The sequence below is a fragment of the Aythya fuligula genome, chromosome 1, assembly GCF_009819795.1.
Source record: "Aythya fuligula isolate bAytFul2 chromosome 1, bAytFul2.pri, whole genome shotgun sequence".
NCBI classification, from domain to species: Eukaryota; Metazoa; Chordata; class Aves; order Anseriformes; family Anatidae; genus Aythya; species Aythya fuligula.
The window spans coordinates 198,342,840-198,367,915 of NC_045559.1; the positions used below are offsets into that span (position 1 = coordinate 198,342,840).

Here is a 25,076-nt window from a genome sequence, read left to right on the forward strand (position 1 = left end):
GCGGCTGTGATGGAGCTCGGCTGCCCACTCGAGCGGAACCACGACAATAGTGAAAATAAGTGTTTACCCACAGGGATGTGTAGATAATTAATTATTTCAGGTTTGTAAAATCCTTTGAAGCTTAAGGTGGATCAAGCATTCAGACAGAGAGGCTGTATATATATAAGATGCGATGGTTCTAAAAAATGGAATTGCTCTTCAGTGAAGGCAGATCTTAGAAGTTTGCTGTAATTTTATGAGCTTCTTCATGGTTTTTCTTTGATTTGCAGGGCTGGCGGGCTTTCTAGGAGTTCACCATCCACTCAGTACCAGCCTACATCTTCCAGTGCTTGCTTGATGTGCTCTGGGGAGATGTTTCTGGACTGTTAGTAACAGCCATGTCTTCTGGGGTTGGCTGCCATATTGAAACATCAAGGAGGTGTTACCTGGAGTGTACCCGTTCACTCCAGGTAACACCTCCTTGATGTTTCAATATGCTGCAATATTCTAAAGATTTAAATACCAGAAAGAAATACAACCATAAACACGGGGTTCTCTATATTAAAATTTACTGAGCTTGCAGAAGTTTTGAAGATAATGAAGTTTTTATATTGCTTGTAATTACAGTAATATTTCCTGTTATTCGTCCCTAATTGGAACATTAGTTGGATAATTTGATAGTGTTTTAGTCAACATGGAATGAGCATTGTTATCTTAATAGTCATTAAAATAACCGAAACGATAGTATCTGGAAAGCTTCCACCCAAATTTCTTAACTTTCTAAACAGTAGAGCAAATTCAACATCTCTTAAATCAAGAGATGTTTTTCCAGGAACAAGAGGTATATATTTATACACGCATATGCATGCACACACACACAAGCTGTGTAGTCAAGTATTCTGTGTATCATCTTTCAGAAAAAGTTGGCAGAAAAAATAAGTCATCAGAGGACAAAAGCCAGACAAACTTACCAAGAGGTGATATTTATATTTGACTTATGGGATCAAATTCCACTATGATTTTTGTCCTTGAAGCATGCTGCAGGGAAAAAAAAACAAACAAACAAACAAAAAAAACCATCCTTCAGTGACATCTTTCTACAATAGAACATTTAATAAACATTAAACAACTGAGTCAGATTCCGCTAAGTTCCTCTGTGAGCATTATCATTTATATCACAGAATTGTCTAGGTTGGAAGAGACCTCAAGATCATCGAGTCCAACCTCTGAGCTAACACTAACACACTAACAAGTCCCCCACTAAACCATATCATTACGTTCAACATCTAAATGTCTTTCAAAGACCTCCAGGTGACTCCACCACTTCCCTGGGCAGCTCATTCCACTTCCTCACAAACCTCTCAGTAAAGAAGTTCTTCCTAACATCCAACTTAAAACTCCCCTGGCGCAACTTTAGCCCATTCCCCCTCATCCTGTCACCAGGCACATGGGAGAATAGACCAACCCACACCTCGCTACAGCCTCCTTTAATGAGGTTATATGGTTGTTATTATTTAGGCTTTGGACCACTTTGTACCACTAATTTTTGGTGGTACTTTAAAAGTTATCTTTTTGACCACATCTTTTTGAGCCAATAAAGAGAATAATAAAACAGAATTGAGAACATATAGTGGCTGTTTCTAAAAAGAAACATTTAAAAAGAGTTCTTCTGCACTGTTTTATTATTATTATTATTAATCACTGCATCAGAATAAGTCATGAAATAAAAAAGGTAAACTTTCTGAAAAAATAGTGTTTTTTTTTTTTCTCCCTGTCAGCTGAAAGTTTCAGTAATGAATTTAGACCTCCTAGGCACACAGCTGTCTATCAAGACAGAGTTAGCTTCAAGGTGAGTATAATTTAGGTAACAATGTAATGCATATAATTTAAGGAACTAGCATAACAAAGTGGAAAAGGCAGTTGTTTACTAACTTTGTCAGTGCATATGGGACCTGGTGACTCCCCTCTCCATGTTCCTTATGTACGCACTCAAGAACCCATCTTACTAATTCTGTTTATGAAATTATTTTCTGTAATTGCTAGCAACTGTTTGAGTTGTTCCACATAGCGAGTGTCTTCACTTAAAACAAAGCAAATCAAAAAATAGGTTTATAGGTGCAACAAATAAATGCGTTAGCTACCTCCTCCTAAAAACCTCCAGAAGCAAGGCTGTGTAGTTTTATTGTGAAGTAAACAGCATCTGAAAGAAAGTTGTGGAGATCTGGGGGTCGGCCTCTTCTCACAGATAATTATTGATAGGATGAGAGGGAAGGACCTCAAGTTGCACCAGGGATTGCTCAGGTTGGAAACTAGGAGAAATTTCTTCTCAGAAAGAGTAGTCAGGCATTGGAACAGGTTGCCCAGGAAGGTGGTGGAGTCACCACTGTGGGGATATTTAAGGAAAGGCTGGACGTGGTGCTTAGGGACATGGTTTATTGGGTGACAGTGGTGATAGGGTGAGGGTTGGACCAGATGATCTTGGAGGTCTTATCCAACCCTAATGATTCTATGATTCTAGTTTTACTGTGAAGTTCAATCATGCATAAAAGAATATATTGTAAAGCTGGTTTAAGTACCCTGCAGTGAAAAAAAAAAAAAAAAAAAGAAAAAAGAGAGGGAGAGAAAAAAAGTCAGATTTTATATAGTGAGATAATGACCATGTATGAATTCATGCTCTGAAAAATAAGTCTCAGAGTACAGCTTTTCACTTTTTATCAGCATGTAATTAGGACATTGCTCTTGCCGAGAACCATCTGCAGAACAGCAACAACAGTCTCAGTAAGGAGTTAATATCAAAGACTGCATAGGATCATAAAAATACTTTTATTCTTGCATCTTTCCAAAACAGGCAAAAGAATTAATTAAGAATTCTCATGTTATGTTTAGCTTCTGTATTTTTAACAATTAGTTCCGTTATACTGTGCTAACAGCTTCAGCAGCAGTGGGGGTGATGATACACCAACTAAATTGCAGCAGGGTTGGCAAGGAGATATCATTTTTTAATTAGACAGATACAGCTGAAATAAGTGGATAGGCTTTTGTGCACAGGGATCCTTTTTCATTTCAGTTTTCCCTAACATTAGCTTTCTGTGAAGCACTCCACACACATAATCTTTATGTTCTCTCCTTTAAAGTTGTGGATGGCTCATTACCACTCAGGTCATGGTTAGCTCCCAGCCTGGGGAACTGACCTGACTGAATAACAACCACACCTGGGGTTTTTGCTTCCAAGATTATTTTCAGCCAGATCATTTCCTCACATCACTTCAACAAATGGTCACACAACTCTTTGACTAGAAATAAACACTTAATTTAGCATTGTTGCCCAAATTCTGACTATAAGCATTCAATATCTGGTGAGCTAATCTTCACATTTGTTGTCACTGAAGGAAAATCTCTTTGCTTTTCTCCATGCAATTGCTGCTGCTGGCTGTGGGGTTCCCCTGGGCTAGTTCTGGTGAGTACTGGATCTTTTGTGGAGCTGATTCAACTCCCTAAACCAGAAGAAAGCCTTTTTTTTTTTTTTTTTTTCCGCTACAGGATTTTGATTGTATATTTATTTTTGAGCCCCCCAACAGTGATTTCAGTTACCCTACAGAACAGATTGATGCATTCTGCAGCTGTCAGCAGGTTACTAGCTGCCCCTCTCTTTGGAGGCAATAAATCACTCTGTTGACTTGGTTTCTTCTGTGTGATTTTTCCCTCAGTCTCAGGAGTTTTGTAACACTGTTAGTACACAGAATTAAGAGGCTTTATAACAGATTTGATATAATTTCTCTTTCAAGAGATCAGGTAACATCTTACCTGAGTGTCATGACCAAACACAGAAAAAGTCCTTTGTGTCTGACACATGCAGGGATACTAATTCAAGGCTGTATTTCACTGCCAAAACTAGGGCTATCAATGCTTGTGAAAAGGACAGGGTTTTTTGTCTGTTTGTTATTTTTGTTTGTTGTTGGCGGTTTTTCCCACAGAAATAATTAAATCTGCATTACTATTGGAGACAAAGCACAGGGAGTCTTTACTTTGCTCAAAAAGGCAAAAATAAACTACATCTGAAGAGCAGAATTAGGGTGAACTGCACAGGCCAGGCTGAATTTAAATCACCTCTGCTCAGTTTCAGTGATGATTTTACATTATGTAAAATAAGCTTTATGTGCAATAATCTATTGTGACTCCAAAGCAATTAAAGTGAAATCAGTATGTTTTTATACAATGGCAACCTGCAGAGGCTACAAAATTAAACTGAAAATTGAAGTTCAAAGCACAGTACATATGCAATGGGGCAGGATCATCCAACCAACATTGTGACGTGAAGATACCATAATCATTTTTTGCTCCTGCATAGATAATGTGAAGTACTGTAACAGATGTTTCCTAAGGTTACTGGGAAGTTTTGGTTTTCTTTTGGAAATTACAGAGCTTAATATATATATATAAATCTCTTTGGTGAAGAAAAGAGACTGTGTAGCCACCTCTCCTTAGTCAGGCTGCATCAGGAATGGCAAGGCACATGCACTGATATGGTAAGTCTCGCAGAATGTGTCTGCCTTTCAAAAAACAAATAGATTAAAAAAATAAATTAATAATAATAAAAAAAGCATAGACCTCTCTCTATATAATGTTATTATCTCTCTATATAATGTTATTATATACCCATAATAACATTATTGACCAATACAGTCTCAATGAAGTGAAACTGCATTTGTTTTCTTGTCTGTAACACAGGAAATTCTGCTTTTCCTACCAAATCAATGTTTCAAGATCCTCAAAAGACTGTCCCCCCAGAAATGATATGTATTTTTGTCTCTTTATCACCCTGAGTATGAACATATATTAGTTGGTTGTCCTAAGAGTCAGCAATAAAATGTTAAATTATTCCTCCCATGAAAGGTTGAAAAGATGGCATAAAAGCAAAGGGATGGACATAAAATAATGTATTGCTTGAAACTGTTAAATTTTATTGACTTATTTCTAATCTCCTGATTTAAACTATTATGAAAATAAATAGATAAATAAAATCAGGACATTTCTAGTTTAAATCTAGTTTAGCTCAGAAGTAAGTTTTGTCCCTGCCCATAGCAGAGGGGTTGGAACTGTATGATTTTAAGGTCCCTTTCAACCCAAAACATTCTATGATTCTGATTTAAAACTAAACTGTTGAGATCAGTAATAAGAGTATCTATCATGGAGATTTATACCAGTTTAGCAAAATTATTTTAAATTTATATCTGTAGTTAAGCTAGTGCTTTGTTTTCATAGCAAACACAGTACTATAGGCATTTATTATTCCCCTGAGAGAGGCTATTTTTTACATAACTTTGTTTTTAATTAGGGTGTATTTACTCCTCAGAGAGTCCTTTAGCTTTCTTGGTTGTATGTATAACTTTGGGGATGTGAAAGTATGTACATTTTGAATCTGGAGAGGCAGTGAAACAAGCACCACTTCGAGTGCATACTCAAATATGCACTGGGCTGCACTCAGAGGCTCAGTTTTGTGGAAACATCTCTGCCCTTTGAAAACACCCATGCTGTGCAAACAGTCTGGTCACTGAACCTGCAAGAATTTGCATGTTACAAAGTCTTACACAGTCTGGGGGATTTTTCTGCATTTTTGCAGGCTATGGGCTGGGGTTGACTGCCGCAGGTCTCTGGGGTCCCACATCCCATGGTGCTGTGTGGTTTTCTAGCCACAGTGTGCAGCTGGTGGGGAAACCCTGAGTCACCTTGTGCAGCTAAAACCTGTGGTAGATCAGTGGCCTTGTCCTCCACAGCTCCAAGACTCCTGCCTAAAATAACACCGGGGACTAAGCCTACTGGCCTGCCCCTCTCTGCTAGGACTTCTCTGAGTGTGGAGGTCTTGGCTTGGATTTTGGGGCACAGGCTCCAGAGATGACATTGCCCTTTACAGGGGAGGATGCCCTTCAGGGGAAAGATACTGTCTGGGGAGGTGAATGGGGTTTGGGGAGGACAAGGCACTTTGGAGAGAAGGAGTCATGTTGGGGATGAGGATGCCCTTTGGTTAGGGGGACTCTATTTAGGAGAGAATGGCATTGGAATGGGTTGCCCAGGGAAGTGGTGGAGTCACCATCCCTGGGGGTGTTTAGGGAAAGGTTGGACATGGTGCTTACGGACATGGTTTACTGGGTGATACTGGTGGTAGGGGGATGTTTGGACCAGATGATCTTGGAGGTCTCTTCCAAACCTAATGATTCTATGATTCCATTTGTGTGGGCAATGCCTTTTGGTGAGGAAGGTGTCGTTTGCAGGGGAGGTTGTCCTTTGGGCAGGACACTCTTTGGGGAGGAGGACTCCCTTTGGACAGGTCATTTTGAGGGGTTGGAGACACCTTTTGATCAGGAAGACATCCTTTGAGAAGGACACCCTTTGGCGACAAGGTCACTCTTTGTGGACAGTATCTCCCTTCACGGGGTGCCACACACCCTCAGAAAGCCCCTCAGAGCGGTAGGGCAGGCTCCGAAGCCCGGCCCCTCAGCGTAGCACGACCGGGGCCGCTCCGGGGCGGGCCCGGGGAAGCGGTGGGGCGGGGAGGCCGCGGCTCCCGCGTCCATTTTAAGGGCGGCTGCAGCAGGCGGCGGAGGGCGCGGCGCCATGGCAGGGTGGGCGCTGTGGGCAGCGGCCATGGTGCTGGCGGCGTTGCCCGCCGAGCTGGTGGCCGACACCCCGGCCAACTGCTCCTTCGCCGACCTGCTGGGCGCCTGGCAGCTCCGTGTCTGGCGGGGGGGCGGCCGGCACGGCAACTGCTCCCAGGCGGGTGAGAGCGCGGCGGCCCCGTCCCGTTCCCCTTTTCCCCGCCTGGGTGGATCTGTGTGTGGGTGTGGGGGTCCCCGGGTGTGGGTTGGGGTCCCCTAAAGCTCTGTGGAGGGGTCTCCGAAAGCTTCCACGCCCCCAGGCCTGAAAAGCGAAACTGGCGGTGAGGAAGCGGGTGCCTGCCTCTCCGGTGTGCTTGTTTGCAGGCGGCTTGTTTACTTTTTTTTTTTTTTTTTTTTTTTTTTTTTAAATCTGGGGCTATACCTTATAGCTCTTGACACTTGGTTGCCAGCAGAAGCTCATTAGTAGTGTGTTATTTAAGGTTTTTGGTTTATAATACCCGCTTTGGTGGTAGTGGGGCCCCCACATGCTGCTGGTTTTGCCAGAGCCTGAAGCAGCGTGCAGAGGTTGGTGCTGACCTCTTGACAGCTGGGCCTAAGGCAAAAAGTGGCTGATCTGAATTAAACTGTGTGAAAATTATCCTGTCTAGCTCAGGGTGACCACTGTGGGCAGCCCTGTTAAAGCACTCCCCTTTTTGTTGTTGTTTGTTTTGATTTATTCTTGTGTTATTATCTTTCTTGTATATTTTTGATTTGGATTCACCTAGACCTTTCTGTTTTTCTGCTGCCTCATGCTGGTTTGCTTCCTCCTTCACAGCTCCAGATGTCTTTCCTCTCAGCTCGGCCTCTCCTGAAAGTGGCTCTTAACAAAGTGGCTCTTAAGTGGCAAAGTGTGGTGTTGCTCCTGGGCTACACTGGTGTCCCAGGAGGCACCCAGCTGTAAAAGCTTGAGTCTGGTAACAGCAGGAGAAGTAAAAACAGCATTTCTCTTGGGAGCATAATAGTAGTGAGGAGTTATTACTTGATTATTATTTTACAGTATTATTTTAAAAGTAGTGTTAATGCATTGCATCTAAACTGTCTGTATTAGTTTGATCCCATCAGGCAAGTGTCAGGTGAGAATATGAGAGGTAAAGCTGGACCTGGCAGGGTTTGTAGTAGTGCTGTGAGGTAGTGTGGTGGCTGATAACTGAAACCACATGTTTAAGAGGAAGATTTGTCACTGCAGACACACTGTCTTGAGTGACAGAGCATACAAATCCTATGTAGCAGTGCATCAAGTTACATTTAAATAAGCTGATGCTTTCCTGAAACAGCTGTTTGGTACTGCTGCTGTTAGTAATTAAGTGTGCAAATACTGTCTAGCATTGCAGAATGAACATGTTCATGGTGATGGGTAAGTGAGGTCCCTAAGGTGTGTTTGCTTGATGCCTTTTTGCAGGAGGCTTTATGCAGCAAGTGTATTTTGGAAAAAAAAAAAAAAAAAAAAGATGCTCTTTACTAGTTCGTATTTTAACTGTAATTTTTGCAATGATTTTCTTTCTTTCTCGCAGGGCCTGTGGAAAAAACAGTGCTTGTGAATCTTCAGAAGTTAGATGTGGCTCAGGATAGTTTGGGCAATTATGGTTTCTTCACTTTGATTTACAATCAAGGCTTTGAAATTGTGCTAAACAACTACAAGTGGTTTGCATTTTTTAAGGTGAGTTAACTTGTGGTCTGCATCAGTGACTGTTGCTAAAAGATCTTGTTTTTCTGTTTAGTTTCTGAGCGCCACAGTAGAGAAGTGAGAACACTTCTTTCTCTTTGCCTGGATAACCAGACAAGTGATTGTTCTTAATGTAAGAAAACAGCCAAAAATGTTTGTTGGTGGCTGGGTAGGGAGAAAAGGGTAGAAGAGGTATTTGAAAAATCTGGTAACAATGCTGCAGCTTCTGATTCTGGGTATGCTTGCTTCAACTGAAGACCTTCGTGAAGCTAACTCTCCCAGTAGACTGGGAAGAATAGCCTTTTCAGTTTTCTTCCTGACAGCTTGCATACAAATGAAATACCAAACATAATTGCTTTTACGTTTCCTTAAAGATGTTCTCAAACTTATGAAATGTACCCTCCGCACTGTAGAAAGGTCATCTGTTGTGGTTTAACCCTGCCGGCAGCTAAACACCACACAGCCGTTCACTCACCCTCCCCCATCCCTCTCTGGGATGGGGGAGAGAAATGGGAAAGTGAAGCCCATGAGTTGAGATAAAGACAGTTTATTAAGACAGGAAAATAATAATAATAACAATAATGATGATAATAGTACTACTAATAATAATGTGCACACAACAAGTGATGCACAATGCAATTGCTCACCACCCGCTGACCGATGCCCAGCCTAACCCTGAGCAGTCTGGCCCCCCACCCCCGGCTAGCCACCCCTATATATTGTTCAGCATGACCCCAGATGGGATGGAATACCCCTTTGGCTAGTTTGGGTCAGCTGTCCTGGGTCTGTCCCCTCCCAGCTCTTGCTGCACCCCCAGCCTGCCTGTTGGCAGGACAGAGCAAGAAGCTGAGATGTCCTTGGCTTGGTGTAAGCACTGCTCTGCAACAATTAAAACATTGGCGTGTTATCAGCACTCTTCTCATCCTAAGCCAAAATATAGCATTCTACCAGCTACTAGAAAGAAAATTAACACTGTCCTAACTTAAACCAGGACACCTGTCCTCCACTTTGGAGGATTTCTAGGAGCTGTAATTCTTAGGTCAGAGTAAGCCTTAAATCTTCAAGGAACCTTCCTACCCCCTAGAACTTTTTTATTCTTAGTAATACTGTATTCTCCAGTCCCTGTTAATGACTTCAGGTCAAGCTGGAAACGACTAGTAGTCAGGGGATAGACCAGCGAAGGCCCACTTCCTAAGGAGCACTCTGCTGGTCAGCTGAGGAATGGCATTATGAATCTGGAGGGTGGCTTGAAACAATCTGCATGATAACTTGGATACTTGAGAGAGACATGTTCTGTGCAGCAGGACTGCTCAGACACTGAGTGCAGCCCTCAGGAGTAGTGAATATGTTCCTTGGTTATTTTAGAAGGTGTGATCCTGTGTTTGGTTTCAGATGAATTGATAGTAAACACCCAGGCCTTGTCCAAGCATAAAATCTCTGAACCTTGGCTAGTTGTAAGGAAGGCAAAGAAATGACTTTTGTTTTAAATTGGCTTTCTGGGAGCTATTGTAGATAGTTTATTTCACAGCAGCTATTTTCATGTCATTGCTTTCAGATGCTAAGAAAAGTGAGTGATCTTTTCTTCCAGGGAGACATAGTCATTTCTATAAAGTAAGGTAAAGCTCAATGAAGCTCTAAATGAACTGTAGCTTCCTCCATGTCTATCGGAGTCCACTTAAGTTAAAAAGAAAAAACAGTGTAGGTTGTTGTTTTAAGACTGTCAGTGGTGTTTTTTGCACTTTAAAAGAAATGTAGCCTTTATCCAGAGGTATTACTGTTTTAAGACAGGGTCTTATATTTGAGCAAGAGCAAAGTTTGAGAGAGAAATACCTGATTGACTTTCTCTCATCTGTAGATATAATCGAGATAGTGACACTAAGCTACCATGATACGTATGCCCCGGTTTGGCAGATGATACAACAAAAACTACAGACAGTGAAGAGTACTCTAATTGAACAGATTTGCCTTTGAAGCTTATCGGACAGGGACACTCTGCAAGCTTTCCTACAGTGGGAGAGTGCCCACCTCGAAAGTTACAGGAATTGCTGCCTCTATGAGGGTAGTGGACTGCTGAATGTTGTAGTATTACCATATGAAGCTTGAATTCATGAACATCTCCAGCAGCTAGAATTCAGCAATCATTGCTGTCCTTGGCGGGCTCATAAAATCATAATTAAGGTTGGAAAAGACCCCCAAGATCATCTAGTCCAACTGTCCCCTCTACCATCAATATTACCCACTAAACTACATCATCTTAGGCGAGGCAGTTCAACTGACAGGTGGGAATCCTGAGGCTGATACCTTACACTGAAATGCAGTTGTTTCACATGTCAGTAGGGTGAGCAGTTGAGGAGGTGTTGATTATCAAACTAGTCCTTTAATGTGATTTGTTTAATCACAGAAACAGTGGCCTGATCAGAAAACTAGGCACCAACTTGAAGGCACTTTAGAGTCTCTGAAGGCTTTATTTACTGTTACTTTTCACTTGTGAAATATCTTCTCGGAAGATGAGATCTAAGTCAAGTGACCAATAAGTGCCAAGGAAGATACTAAATCAGCATTTATGAAAAGGAAGTACTCTGATAAGTTCTGTTAAGCAATATATCAAAAATAGTAGAATGCCCCAAAAAGGGTGCAAAAGGGATTATGAAAATTCTCGGAGACATGACTGAAGAGTGGCTGAGGATACTTGATTTGCTCAGCTTAGAACAGACTGAGAAGTGACCTCATTGCTGTCTACAGCTTCCTCTTGAAGGGAAGCAGAGAAGAGAGGTAATGATCTCTTCTCTCTGGTGACCAGGCAATGGGACACAAGGGAATGGCATGAAGTTGTGTCAAGGGATGTTCAGATTGGTTATTAGGAATAAGTTTTTTACTGAGGTTGTGGTTGGGCACTAGAACAAGCTCCCTAAGGAAGTGGTCGTGGTCCCAAGCCTGTCAGTGTTCAACAAGTGTTTGAACAATGCTCCTTGATGCTGTCCAACTCTTAGGTTACCCTGTGGAGATATGAGTTGGACTTGATGATCCTTGTGGGTCCCTTCCAAACCAGGGTATTCTGTGATTCTATGACTTGGTTGTCATAGAATAATATGGTCTGAAAGGAACTTCAGGACATCTTAAGATCCAACTTGTTATTCAAAAACAGAGTGAAATACATGCCTGAGTATTAGTAATGCACGTTACCTTGCATTTCACGAATGTGAATCTGTCTTAGTCTTTCGTAAGTAAAACGGTTCAGTGTTAGTTTTGCAGTTGCTTTTGATATTGAGAAATAGGAAGCTTGTTTGTCCCATTGTTTAGTGGTAGGGATTCCATCAGCTAGACATGCTTAATTTGAAGACTTCTTTCCTTAAAAATTACAGAGAGGATTACAGCCTAAGTAATTTACCCTCTATAATCTTTCGTTCATGTTATTGCTGTAAAAGAAACCACCAAATCTTTATTGCTGTAAAAGATTACCAAAATGGAAGTACAGTGGCTAAAGGAGTATGAGGAAATATAGCAGCACGTAATAAATGCATTTTTTTTCCCTTCAGACAGCTAGTTGACTTTGGGCAAGAATTTGTAATACTGATCATCACCGAACTTATTTCACAATTGTCAGTGGTCACTAGAGTAGAAATGGTTCCTTACAAACCGCCTGACCTTATGACGTGTTGATTTTTTTTTTTAACCCAGTAAATGTTGCATTACACATGAAATAGAAATACAAAATATCTAGTCTTGATAAAAACTGAAAATGGTTTCTTTCCTCAAATGCAATTTACACTCTTCTAGGATTGATTCCATTGCTGTCTCCTATAAAACTTCTAGGGGAAGATAAAATACCCAGTTCAGAGCACACTTAGAAGTTGTTTTTTTTTTTTTTTTTTTTTTTTGAAGAATGATTGCTTATTGTTTAAAATAACCCTACCATTTGCACCCATAATAACTTAATCGTAGCAGACTTCACTTGCTTCGTGTTGGTCATAATCTAGCAGTCCTTGGAGTAAAATGGGGTGAACTAGAAAGCTAGAGATGGCCTTCCTACCTGGAAATGGAGCGGTGGAGCAAGAGGAAAGCATGAAAGCCATTTCTTAGAATATTGCGTAGCCTTGATTACTATTTAGAATGTGGTAAGTCATTAGATGCGGTCCCTTTGGAGTTCATGGAAAGGAAGAATTATCAGTCTGCCAGCACTCTTGCTTTATAGCAGGAAGATACAGAATTGTTATGTCTAATGCAGAGTAATTGCATATTGGTTTTTACTACTTGATAAAATGACTTAGTTTTATTCTGAAATAACTTTCCAATTTACTCACTGCTCTGGAGTTACAGATTCTGGATTGGCCTTTTTGGTTCATGAACAGTTTGATTTTGATTTCCAAAAGAAAGATCTTATTTATGAGTCACTTTGGAAGAGAAACATAGTTTATCCTAGCATTTCAATAATTTAGACTATTTCCCACTTCTAAAATGTTTTTTTTTTTTTTTTTTTTTTTTTAATATTGTTATAATGTGATAATACAGAAAATAAAATTCCAAGGCTGGTCTCATACCATCCCTTAAGACTTCTGCTCTTCTGAAAATGCTTACAGAGCAGCCATAACACAGAGTTTGCACATCTCCTTTTGTGGCTGTGGGTTTGGGCTTGTCAGGAAACCCATTGTTTTCTGTCATTGTTTTAAAGTTTGCTCATAAATTTTAAGCTCAGTTTGCTGCGCTGAAGTTAAATTATGTGGCTGAAAACCCAATTGCAACAGAACAGAAAGTATCCTGACTCTACTATGATGCTTTAGCACTTTCTTCATACTCTGCCATTGAGCAGAGGACAGAGATGCTGGGCTAAATGCTGAGTTGTATTTCAGCCAATACAGTACTTTATGTGTCTCAACCATAGAGGTTCAATTAAGTACTATCTGAACTTGCAGTGTATTTTTGCTTAATGTTAAAGAATCAAACTTCTAATAACTAAAAGGAATGCTGTGGGCTTGTCTAAACTGTGGCCTTAGCAGAGCTACTGCACTACATGGATACAGCCTGTTTGATAATGCACACTTCAGTTAGTGTTTGTTTTTTTTTTTTTAATAGTCTTTTGTTCTTGTGACTTACTAAACAGCCACATACTCAAATTTTTGTAGGACCTCACAGACTTTACAAGCTATTTGTTCTTTCACCTGGAGACTATGGGCAAATGACTTTCAACACAAAAGGAGTGGATTGGGTGAGCTCACCAATGCATTTGTTTTCCGCAGATTGCTTTAATAGAATAAGTAAATAAGGACTAGCACTATTGTACTTATATACTTTTGCATAGGCTTGTCTATCTAGACTTGCCAAGTTAAATGCAGTTTCTTACTGGATTTGTGCATTGTGCTTGTCACAAGTCATGGATATTCTGCTTGGTGTTCGCAGCACACAACTTGTTTGTTTATGGGATTGCACACTTATTTAATGTGTGCTGCTGAAACAGCACACATGCTGAACTTGGATGGGAAGTAAGTGTGCTGACGCCTGGCAGAAGCCTTAGCATGTGCTTCTGCTGGATAATGTAAGGACTCTCTGTATGGCTACACAATATACCAGGCTGTAAAGTGTTTTTCAAGTGATACCAATAGCAACAGCAGTGGAATGGTATAAAAAGCTAGAGTGAGTCTGAAAGGAAGATCGAGGCCTATTTGTTTCAATCATTTGATGTCTAATAAATGCTGAAAGAGGCTACTGCTTTGGAGAGAGAGTCTTGTAAAAATCTAGGTTTATCCCTTAAGTTAAGCGGTATTACGGATTTGAAGGGTAGACCATCCAGTGGATAAGCAATTGGCTCGATGGCTGCACCCAGTGAGCAGTAGTCAATGGTTTCGTGTCCAGGTGGAGGTTGGTGACGAGTGGTGTCCCTCAGGGGTCCGTCCAGGGACTGGTGCTTTTCAATAGCTTCATCAGTGACACAGGAGATGGGATCGAGTGCACCCTCTGCTAGTTTGCAGATGACATCAAGCTGAGTGGTGCAGTCAGTACAACAGAAGGAATGGATGCCATCCAAAGGGACCTGGACAGGCTGGAGAAGCGGGCATGTGTGAACCACATGAGCTTCAACAAGACCAAGTGCAAGGTGCTGCACCTGCACCTGGGCTGGGGCAACCCCAGACGTGAGTATGCCCTGAGCGAAGAACTCACTGAGTGCAGCACTGCGTAGAAGGACTTGGGGGTTCTGGTAGATAAAAGGTTCAACATGAGCCAGCAGTGTGTGCACTTGCAGACCAAAAGGCCAACTGCATCCTGGGCTGCATCAACAGAGAAGGGGCCAGCAGGTGTTTTTTTTTTGATATTCCTGAAATGTACATGCTAGAGTTGGTAATGCTATTTAATTCTGTAAATCAATTGAATATTGATTTCTAACAATCTTAGTTGGACTCACATAGCTAGCAATGTGATTCCTGCTGTTTCCCTGAAATGTAAAAGTGAAAGCATAGATTCCTAAACTGCATAATGCATGTTCTTTGGAGGAAAAAAAAAAAGCATGTAGTTTGTGTTTGCTTGCAAGATAGTGTTTTGTTCTGATAGTCTCACTTTCTGTGCTTGTAGAGTAGGGTATCTGCAATCCCGTTCTAGTTTAGAATGTACTTCCTGTATTAAAATACATAGCTGCACTTGTAAATTTGATGAGAAACAAGGGGTAAATCTTCCCCAAATTATTAGTGTATGGGGTAATTCTGCTTCCTAGAACTTGAGTTGGCTTTTTGCCTGAACATTGCTTAAATTGTGAACAACAGATTTAAGAGGAGGGGATGGCAGCCTGTGTATGTTGCAATGCTGTATCCAGCAAGATCTCTGTCCTTTCTTTCCTGTTAGGGAGATTTAAAACTTAAAACTTTAAACAGTTAATTTTACCAACACTAGAATTACATTTAGATTATGTTGTGATGACCTATGCAATCAAGACCAATAAAATACCGGAAAGTTTACCTGGGTTCAGGTATCTAATAGCAAGCCTTGAAGTTCAGGCACATGAAATATTCTAAGGTTAGGATTGGAATTGTTTAGCTAACTTCTGGCATTAAATGAAGTCATGTGAGATGTCTCACTAGAAAAAATAAGTATTTGAAATGGAATTCAAGTTTCATGTTTTCAAGTCTTAGAATTTGAACTGTGAGTGTAGTTTGTTTGACTTTTCTACAGGATTTGTTCTGAAACGGTCAGATTATGTTGGATTGAGTGTACTTGAAGCTGCAAAAATGAGCATTGGCTTATGAAACTATCACATAGCATGGCTGCAGTGGTCCTTTTTTTTTTTTTTTTTTTTTTTTTTTAACAAAAAAGGGGAAACCATGTTTGTAAGACAGCAGAGAAAGTGGATGCAGTAGTGCAGTAGTAGTCCAGCAATTGCTGGTGGTCGCTGCTGCATGGCTGTTATCCTCTGAAGCATGCTGTTCTGCAGGTGTGGTGGTCTGCCAGCAGCTTCGGTAGTTCAGCGCCATAATTTATGTGCAGCCGAGTTGGTGATTGTGTAGCTGGTGGTACTGACTGAATTAACACTGCTGAAGTTGGTCATGCCCCTGTCTGCCTGTGCTTTGAGCAGGCATACTTAAAGCAGATCCTCTAAAACTGGTACTTCCAGATTTGCTAAATCTAACCTTGTCAGAGCTCTTGTCTGATCTGGGTATGAAATCCTACATGTGGTTACCAATGAAATACTGATTTAATTGTGTACCCTTTAGGAGTAAGCAGTTGTTGTCATTGTTATGGCAGCAATGACTTTGAAATCTCAGTTTGGCTCTTAAAACACACGGCTCATTTGGGAATTAGCTGGTTCTAGGAATTAAGCACAAATGCTGTTTAATGGCAAATGTTGTTGAACAATGGACAAACAAGGCAAGTTGTAGTTTCAATTTGCGATTTGGCTGATAACTCATTACCTTTTTTTCTCAGTGTGAATAAGTCCTAAATCTGTGCTGCTTGTTATGAATTAATATAATTCTTCATGCTAGACAGGGTCTGCATCTGAATGGTATCAAAAGCAGGCCTGTTCCTTGAGTATTTTTCAAGTATTCAGCTTCAAGGCCAGTGATTATCAAGAATGGTTGTGTATAGTCTTGTTTAAATCTAGGTGTGTTAGGTCACCCTGTTTGGCAAGAAGTGGGTTGGACTAGATGATCTCCAGAGGTCCCTTCCAACCTCAATCCTTCTGTAAAATCAGGCGGCTCTTAAGAAGGGCGAGTAGGTATTCATTTACACTATTGTGTAGAGCCAAATACAGTGCTTTCATGGTAACTTATTGATGCAAAGCCAGTAACTTTTTGTTTGTGTATGTATGTTTCAGTAATGCTGTTGTGAAGAGGGTATTTCTCAAAAGTTATCTCTGGACCTTGCCCTTGTATTTGGCCATGTGTACTTCTGCCTGATACTGTGAAATCTTTCTTCACAGTAAGATGTGATCAACAGAACAAAATAACAGTTTATCCTTTTAGTGCCTGATCAACAAACATGCTTGTTTTGCTAGACAAGCATGGATTTAGATGTGAAGCCTCTGCAACTTCCAAACTGGGGACAAAGTAAACTCCCGTTGTTCTAAAACAGTCAGAGGATTAAAACCTTTAGTTATACTCTTCTGATTGATAGACTTAATTATTTCATTGTCTTCTCCTTCAATTTTCCTGTCAAACCGTCATACTCACAAACTTGCTCTGTGGTCTATCTTGAGGCGCTTCCATTGCTGTAAGCCACCATCTTTTTCACTGAAGAGGCTGATCAGCATTTTGTTGAAATATATCTCCAAATCCATATGTCATATGTACATATGAAACTTGAACAGGATGGGATTTAATGAAGACTCCTTGGATTAGGAAACCTGGATTTCATTGAAGTAATCTATGATTAGAAAAGCAAAGGTAAAGGTTTTGTAGTATGAATTTCCAAGTTCCTGTGTAACTTAATACTAAACAGACTTGCGCCATGAAGGATGAACCTTAAAAGATTCCCCATCCCCACCCTTCATCTCCCTAAAAAGGCATTCTGCTAAGAAAGAATTGGTAATTTAGTAAACTTTTTCATGCAGCGGGGTAGCATGTTAGTTGTAGGTGTCGTATGCAGATGTACTTCACTGAATAGATTCATGTATTATTATTCTTCCGTGGTGGAATGAAGACCCATGGACTTGCTACTTGATGCTTTAGTAATGCTCTCCTACTCCCCTCCCCCCCCCAATTCCTACTGAGTTGCACTCAATGGATCATCCTTTTAGTTTCTTCAAACATTTGCAGCAGTCTATGGTTACTTTTGACTAGATAGGGATGTGGTGCAAGAATCCACAGGGGCCTTGAACAGAATGATAAATGTTAAGATGTCTATTACACTTTATCTACAAAATTAGCTGTTCAACCCAAAGAATTACTATGCATTATTTGATACAAGTACTGATAACGTGGTATGTTGTTAAAGGTGCAAGTCACAGTCCTTTAGCAAGTTGATAAAACTGTTTTCTCTCATTTACCTGATGTTCTCCTGATGCTTTCTTTTGAAATCAAACATGATGTAGGTTGATCTAGAATGTTTGGCCACTTCCTCTGAAACAGAACAGAAAGCAGCTGGGTGGGTAGGTGCAAGTATTTAACACAACATAACTTCTTCACATTACAGTATAAAAAGGAAGGCCAGAAGGTAACCAGCTACTGTAATGAGACTCTACCAGGCTGGGTACATGATGTACTTGGCCACAACTGGGCTTGCTTCAGTGGACAGAAGATTTCTTCATCTCCCTCAGATATTCATGTAAACCAGCTACCTCTCCAGAAACCCCAAGGAAGGTAAGCAACAGATAAGTGACCTTTCACTGGATAAAACATTTGGTAACTGTGCTTCAGGTTTCAGCAGAAACCATATGGATCAGTTCTGTGGCTGGGGATGAAATTAATGTCAGTGATAATGTTGGAATAAACCTTGAATGTACAAAGACAGGGGAGGCTGTGCCAGTCATATCACACAGATGCTCCTTCAGTCTGTGTTTTCCTGCAGTTACAGTTGAAGCCCAATTACAAAACTGGCATGTCTAAAAGAGATGGTTGTATCCTGCCAGTTATAGGCTCTTAAATAACAGAAACCTTGCTTTGATCCAATGATTGCATAGCTCCTTATTAATACATAGCAGAAGACTATTCCAGAATTAGAGCCTTCTCCATATTTAGTTTGGAGAATGTTTTTACATTTCAATCGCTGTCGCTTTCTTATCATGCTATTTCATTTCTTGTTTGCAGACTTTCAAGCAGACGCTATGTGCACAACTTTGACTTTGTAAATGCTATCAATACTCAACAGAAGTCCTGGAGAGCAACAAGATACAAGGAGTATGAGAATTTTGCCCTGGAAGAGCTAACTAGGAGAGCTGGGGGTCTCTATTCCAGGACTTCAAGGTACTGCAGCCTTTTGCTTTCTCATAAGGCTACATCCACTGCTGCCAAAAATCTGCTTGTATTTATTTATCTTGACCTTTCCTAGCTGGGTTTTGGCTTGTAGTTTAGATGTTTAATGTTTCAAGCCCTTCATCTCACTTTCGTAGAGTTCTAACATATTTCACCATTTGAATGAATATTCTTAACAATTGTTGTGTAAAGCAGTTGTGACAAATGGGTTACCCACCCTTTAATCTTGCCCAGTAACTTTCTAGTGTGTTCATACCCACAAAGAAGTGGGGACAGTGTTAGGTGCAATCTCACACACCTGTCTACCCATCAGTAGTTTGCCATAGACTCGAGACTGTACATGACAGTCTTCCTGGTCCTCCTAGTTCATAATTGCAATTAAAAAGCAGGATTCTGTTACTAAACACAAATAATGAAGCTTTTCTGAAGGAAGTTCTTGGTTACTTTGGCAACTTGCCTTGCCAGCAGCCAGGGTACTCCCTGCTGGGAGTGTAGTGAAGTAGAATGAAGTAGCCTTGTGAGTATGTTTAAGGTCTTGCAGGTCACATGACAGAGTTGCAATAAGAATGGATGCATGGTTCTCCTTATAATTCTTTAATGTGAGAACTAGAGGTCTTTGATTCAGAGTTTCCCTTTGGCTATTTTACCTTTATATTTTCATATTTCCCACTGCTATGGGTAGAATGCTGCTGATTCTTCCAAGCTGTGTCAATTGTATCTTTTTGGAAGAAAGTCATACAATACTGTAATTGACTTGCATGGGAGGATTGTGCAGATGATCATGATGTCATTTGTAGACAGATGTTTCCTTGTAGGTGGTGTTAAATACAAAAACCTCTTTGGAAACTGCACCGTGCAGTCCTATGACAGTGTTTTTTCATGCTAATGCTTTCAGAACAGACTCCAGTGCCTGGTGTTTGTGAATGACACTTGATGCACAAGTTATGGGACGAGCATCAGGTTGTGAATGCTGCATGCAGGAAGCTCTTGGCTTGCTGGTACATGAGCATCACTTGGCTGCAAGTGGTAAATGAGGACAAGAAGCACTTAGTGCTGCTTTAATAGTCACAGTAAAAACTTGCTCCAGGGAAGTCTCTTGGGCAAGTGGGACTGCAATTTTTGAAGTGTAGATATAAGCCATGACATAGTGTCTGCAATTAAACAGTCTGTACTTGCTGTCAATGCATGCTGCTGAGGCGAGGTGCCCTCTGCAGATAGAGATTCTGCATACCTGGTTGTAGAAGAGAGATCACGTAGCTGTTGCAGAACTACATTGCTACCGTTGCTGAGAGTTACCTTGGCACTTCTGACTAGTTCAAAAGTATTTGACCTAACCAGCTTGTAGATGCTTCATAATACAGTTCACTCTGGGAGGGATTTGAGTAGGTCTTGCATCCTGCTGAAACTAACCTTTTGAGATTGACGCCCACTCAGCCTTGATGGAGACTATTTCAAATCACTTAGTATGAAACTAAGCAACCAGCTGAAGCTGGAAGATGGCAACAATGTTACATGATCATTTCCTTACCTACTGTGATATGTTACTCAGAAGTATATTTTTTTTCTTATTTTTTAGACCAAAGCCAGCACCTCTAACACCTGAGTTACTGAAAAAAGTTTCAGGCTTACCAGAATCCTGGGACTGGAGAAATGTGAATGGTGTCAATTATGTCAGCCCTGTTCGGAATCAAGGTAAAAAAAAAAAAAAAAAAAAAACCTCTGGATGAAATGCTCTAGAGTTCCTTAGATACACTGAGATACTTAGATACTCCTTAGAACTCTGTATCCTGCTGTTAGCAAGATCTTATCCCACTTTTTTAGTGTCCTGTAGTTGATAGATGGTATCTTTACTATGAATAACTTGTGGAAACTGGGTGGTGTGCTGGCTGGCAACACTTGGCGAAAATGCAAAATACAAGGTGCTAGTGGTGGCAGTGCTGTTATACAAACAGCAGGGTCTTTGGCTGGAGTGAAAGCCAGCAACCACAGTGCTCTGCATAAAGACAGTTGTCAAGACTTGTCCAGATAGTCACAATCATGGCTTTTTGCATGCTGAAAGAACTGATCTATGTTTAATTATTTACTTAATTCCTGCTGATGGCAAATTAGCACACAGCTTTAATGAATAAATCCATGAAAATTGTTTATGCTACTCCCAAATTGTATCACTTTCCTAACTTTAGGAGTTGCTTAAATGGCTAGTTGCAAGAAGAGCTGTTGGTTGTTGTGAAAAATATGTATGCTGATAGATACATAATACCTGTGGAAAAACAAGTGTTAAACATACCAAAATGGTGTTCTTCTACTCTATAGGCAGTAGTTTTACAGCATTGTGATGCAAGATAACTGTTCTACCTCTTAATTAGATACCTATATACTGGAAAGCAGATGTGGACTAAGTTAATATGTCCCTTTCCTATATTTACAAACAAATTTGCATATGCTGGTAGCTATCCAGTTACAACTTTTAGGGGAACAGAATATATTTCTTGCCACCATGCTAATGCTACTTAAATTACTGGTCATTGGTTTATGGTTTAGTTTTCTGCCAAATTCTGCCAGCTAGTTTCCTGGTAGCAAAAGCATAGAAAAGCTTGTGCATTCTTTGTGTAATACTGCAAGACATGGCAGGCTTTGTGGAACTAGAGTTGTCTCATATTGTAATACTTATTCCTAAGATGGTAGCATCCCTACTATATAGTCAAAGCTGATCTGAGTCAGGTTGCTTATAGAGCATTAATGGCCTTTTTCAGCCAAGAAACTTGTCTTCTAGAAGACAGCCCTGTCATTGTTTATCAGATTTACTAGGGGGAGAGGAGGGAAATGTTAGCTTTAGAGTTCCAATTCCTATGAGTTTCTGTAAGCTTTTCTTTTTTTTTTTTCAGATCAAAGTATATGGATCAACTGATTTTTCACTGGGTGCCCTTTTTACCCCTCATCATTTAACAACCCTTCATGTTGAGTTAATGGAATCTGATTTGGCTGAAGCTTTAGTTAACTCTGGAAGAGAATTTCTAGAAAGTCTCAGTAAAGGAGCTACTCTTGCAACTGTGTTGACTCTAATAGTGTTAGTTTTAGATAGTGATAGTTTTCACATTAAGAGCCTCACAAATACCCCTGTGGTAACAGGTTTAAAAAAAAAAAAAAAAAGTAACTGCCCCTACAGACTTCCAGGTTGAAATGACTGCATTTGGTGTGCAAAGTACACCAAAAATACAGCAGCTTTTTGAAGCACAGCACATCTTGTATGCTCTGACTGTACAATGAGTGGGAGGCACCTTTCACTGTTTCAGTTAGCCCCGCTGGGCAAAAAGCATTCTTGTTCAGGCTGATTTTTGCCCCTTTTCCTCAGAGACGCATCTACCTGAATGAAGGTACAATTTCAAAGTCTTGCTTTTGTAATAACTGTGCTTTTACACACCTACACAGTTCAGGAAAAAGTATTTTGTTTTGTTCCTCGTGCCTCCCTCCTTTTCATAGCTCTGCAGTACTTGACTTTCCTACTGTCAGAAAACAAAAGGAAATCGGGCACCTTGGTGACAATCAGTAGATAAAATAGGACCTCATCCAAGTAATTGTCCTTCCCTGTGATGGTTGTTCTTCTACTTCCAAAGGCTTTTAATGTGTTACAGAAAGTTTCTAGGGAGTGAAGAGGCCTAAAACTAGAAGCAATACTAAATTTTGATTCAAAGGTAGGGAGACTTAGCTCTTTGCCAGGCAACAGAAGGGAGATTTAAGTACCTCTGAAAAGCCAGCGTACAATTAGATGTCCTTGGAAAGTAAGGGGAATGGGATGAATCCATTATATCAAACCCAGTGTTTATACCAGTAGACTCTCCAAAGTGAGTTATTTTATGGGTAGTTCTAGAGGTGGAATACTTTTAACAGAAAGTTACAACATTAAATACATGGATAGTTCTAAATTTCAGCTTATCAGTATTCGCTTAAAATAGTTCAGTGTCCCTTAGCAAATGTGCAACATAAAGGGTTATAGTCTGAGGCAGCAGGTTGTGAGCCTTCTCTGCTGTAACATGGTCTCTGTAGCTGCATTCTGTGTGAATAGCATGGATGTTAAATGATACTGCTGGAAAGTACTCAGGAGCAATATATCGTCTCTTATTCTCGAATAAACTCGGTGTTGCTTAAAAAGTTGCTAAAAGTGTTTTGAACAGAACTGCTCACATGCTTAATAGCCAGATGTATATTTAAAGTTCTCGTGCTATCAGTGTTGAACTTCTAATTACTCTAAGATGGTCTTGCAGATTTTGACTCTTCTCAGTGCACTCCAGTAATAGCAGTACCTGAATGCAGGTGACTTACTTTGTTTATGTTACTGTCTGCTCTTCAGGTTTTGTTTTTTTTCTATTTCTCTCCTCAGCCTCATGTGGTAGCTGTTATGCGTTTGCCTCCATGGGCATGCTGGAAGCAAGAATACGTATCCTCACAAATAACACTCAGAAACCAATCTTTAGTCCCCAGCAGGTTGTGTCTTGCAGCCAATATTCTCAAGGTAAGTACACTAGTGCGTATGAAGTTAACTTTCAATAATAATGACACTGCAGAAGTATATGCATAATTTCCACACCTTTCTGTGAACCAAGTCACCTGGCAGGCTATATTATTGTACTTGTTTTGAAAGTGGTAAATATTCCAGAGTTGCCAGCCCACCTTGCAAAGAGGTGGCATTGAACCAAGAGTTCATGGCCCCTCACTAAGGACGTTACTGGATTTTAAGTAGCTCTGCCTGAGAGATGGAGAACAGAGATTGAAGGAACAGGGCTGAAAACATATCTAGGTTACAAGGCATGCCTAGAAAGAGGAACCAAGTATCCTAAAAGCATATTCAGAGAGAAGGAACATATGGGCAGGGGGAGATAAGCAAAAGCAATGACTAAGGCTTCAAATTTCCAAAGGAAGAATGGTACCCAGTATATGACAACTTTTTTACAGCATGTAACTAACTGCTGTTCCTGATGGGGTGTCAGGAGCAAATGGATGAGGAGGTGGTTCATGCATTTGTGTTCCCTGAACAGCTCCAATGTGCTCTGAATTTTATTTTGTGTGTTTTAGAAAGATAGCTATATCTAATTGGAATACTAGGATTATCAGAGTCACTGCAGCTTGTGTTCAATACTGTAATCTGTGTTTCAAGATTTGAGTAGGAAATTCTCCTACATCAAATAACTCTTGAAGGGAATTAACCAGATATTTTTTGTTTAGGTTGTGATGGTGGTTTCCCATACCTCATTGCTGGGAAATATGTCCAAGACTTCGGTGTGGTGGAAGAGGACTGCTTCCCTTACACAGCTCAAGATTCTCCATGCCTGTTCAAGCGTAGCTGTTACCACTACTACACTTCTGAGTACCACTATGTTGGTGGTTTCTATGGAGGCTGTAATGAAGCCCTGATGAAACTTGAGCTTGTTCTGGGTGGGCCAATGGCTGTTGCCTTTGAAGTTTATGATGATTTCATGCTTTATAAAGAGGGAATCTACCATCACACTGGGCTGAAGGATGACTTCAACCCTTTCGAACTGACTAATCATGCTGTCTTGCTGGTGGGCTATGGTAAAGACCCAAGAAGTGGTGAGAAGTTCTGGATTGTCAAGAACAGTTGGGGCACCTCATGGGGAGAAGATGGTTACTTCAGAATCCGCCGTGGCACAGATGAATGTGCAATTGAAAGTATTGCAGTGGCTGCAACTCCTATCCCAAAACTATAAATGCACAAGTGTTTGTCTAGTGCCTTTGTCTGAGAAGCAAATCCCCAGCCATAAGAACATACCATTGTGTTTTTTTTTAAGAGACTATGATTGAAATATGTACCCTAGCTTAAACAGGAAAGCTTTAATAAAATTTTCCAGAACAGAGAAGACAGTTTCCCTGGGTGAGAGTAAGAATACTGTAAGCTGTTCTATGTACTGTAGGCTTCTTCTCTGGAATCTGACAGGAGATCATCTAGAATGCGGTTGCCATTTTGGTAACAGTGGTGATGGTTATTTGTCATTAGATAAACTTTTTTTTTATTTCAGTCACCACTTGCATTTTCTTCCATGGACAATCTTGCACTTCAGATTTCAGAAGGAAGCAACTGCTATGATAATATGCAGCTACCCTGAAAGGACATTGTAGTGCCTTATTTCTCAGAAATCATGAAGTCACTGCAATTTAGAACTTAAGTGCGCACTGGGGAGAGAGTGGGCAATTTCATTGATTAAAAGGAAATTTTAAAGCTTTAAGTGTCCTGCAAAAGCTGCAAGTTAAATCCTTATGACAAAAATCAATTCTATGTTTTGGGATGTTACTAAATGTTCCAGTTCTAGATTTTATTGCTGTGCTTTGCAATTGATCATCTCAGAGTTCAATAAAAAACACCCCATTCCTTTAGGA

General features: G+C 40.4%; 1 protein-coding gene across 1 annotated transcript; it reads left to right on the plus strand.

The window, feature by feature from the left end:
* The first annotated feature begins 6,561 nt into the window (after window positions 1–6,561).
* On the plus strand, window positions 6,562–25,076 carry CTSC (cathepsin C). Its single transcript, XM_032202112.1, has 7 exons — window positions 6,562–6,754; window positions 8,144–8,289; window positions 17,908–18,074; window positions 18,522–18,677; window positions 20,263–20,378; window positions 23,065–23,196; window positions 23,907–25,076. Exons 1-7 carry the CDS (start codon window positions 6,592–6,594, stop codon window positions 24,407–24,409), a joined length of 1,383 nt encoding a protein of 460 aa, XP_032058003.1. The 5' UTR covers window positions 6,562–6,591; the 3' UTR covers window positions 24,410–25,076.

Coding starts and splice junctions, on each gene's coding strand:
- CTSC (XM_032202112.1), top strand. CDS start 6,592: ATGGCAGGGTGGGCGCTGTGGGCAGCGGCCATGGTGCTGGCGGCGTTG. Junction 18,075..18,521: donor CTCCAGAAACCCCAAGGAAG/GTAAGCAACAGA, acceptor TCTTGTTTGCAG/ACTTTCAAGCAGACGCTATG. Junction 20,379..23,064: donor CAGCCCTGTTCGGAATCAAG/GTAAAAAAAAAA, acceptor TTCTCTCCTCAG/CCTCATGTGGTAGCTGTTAT.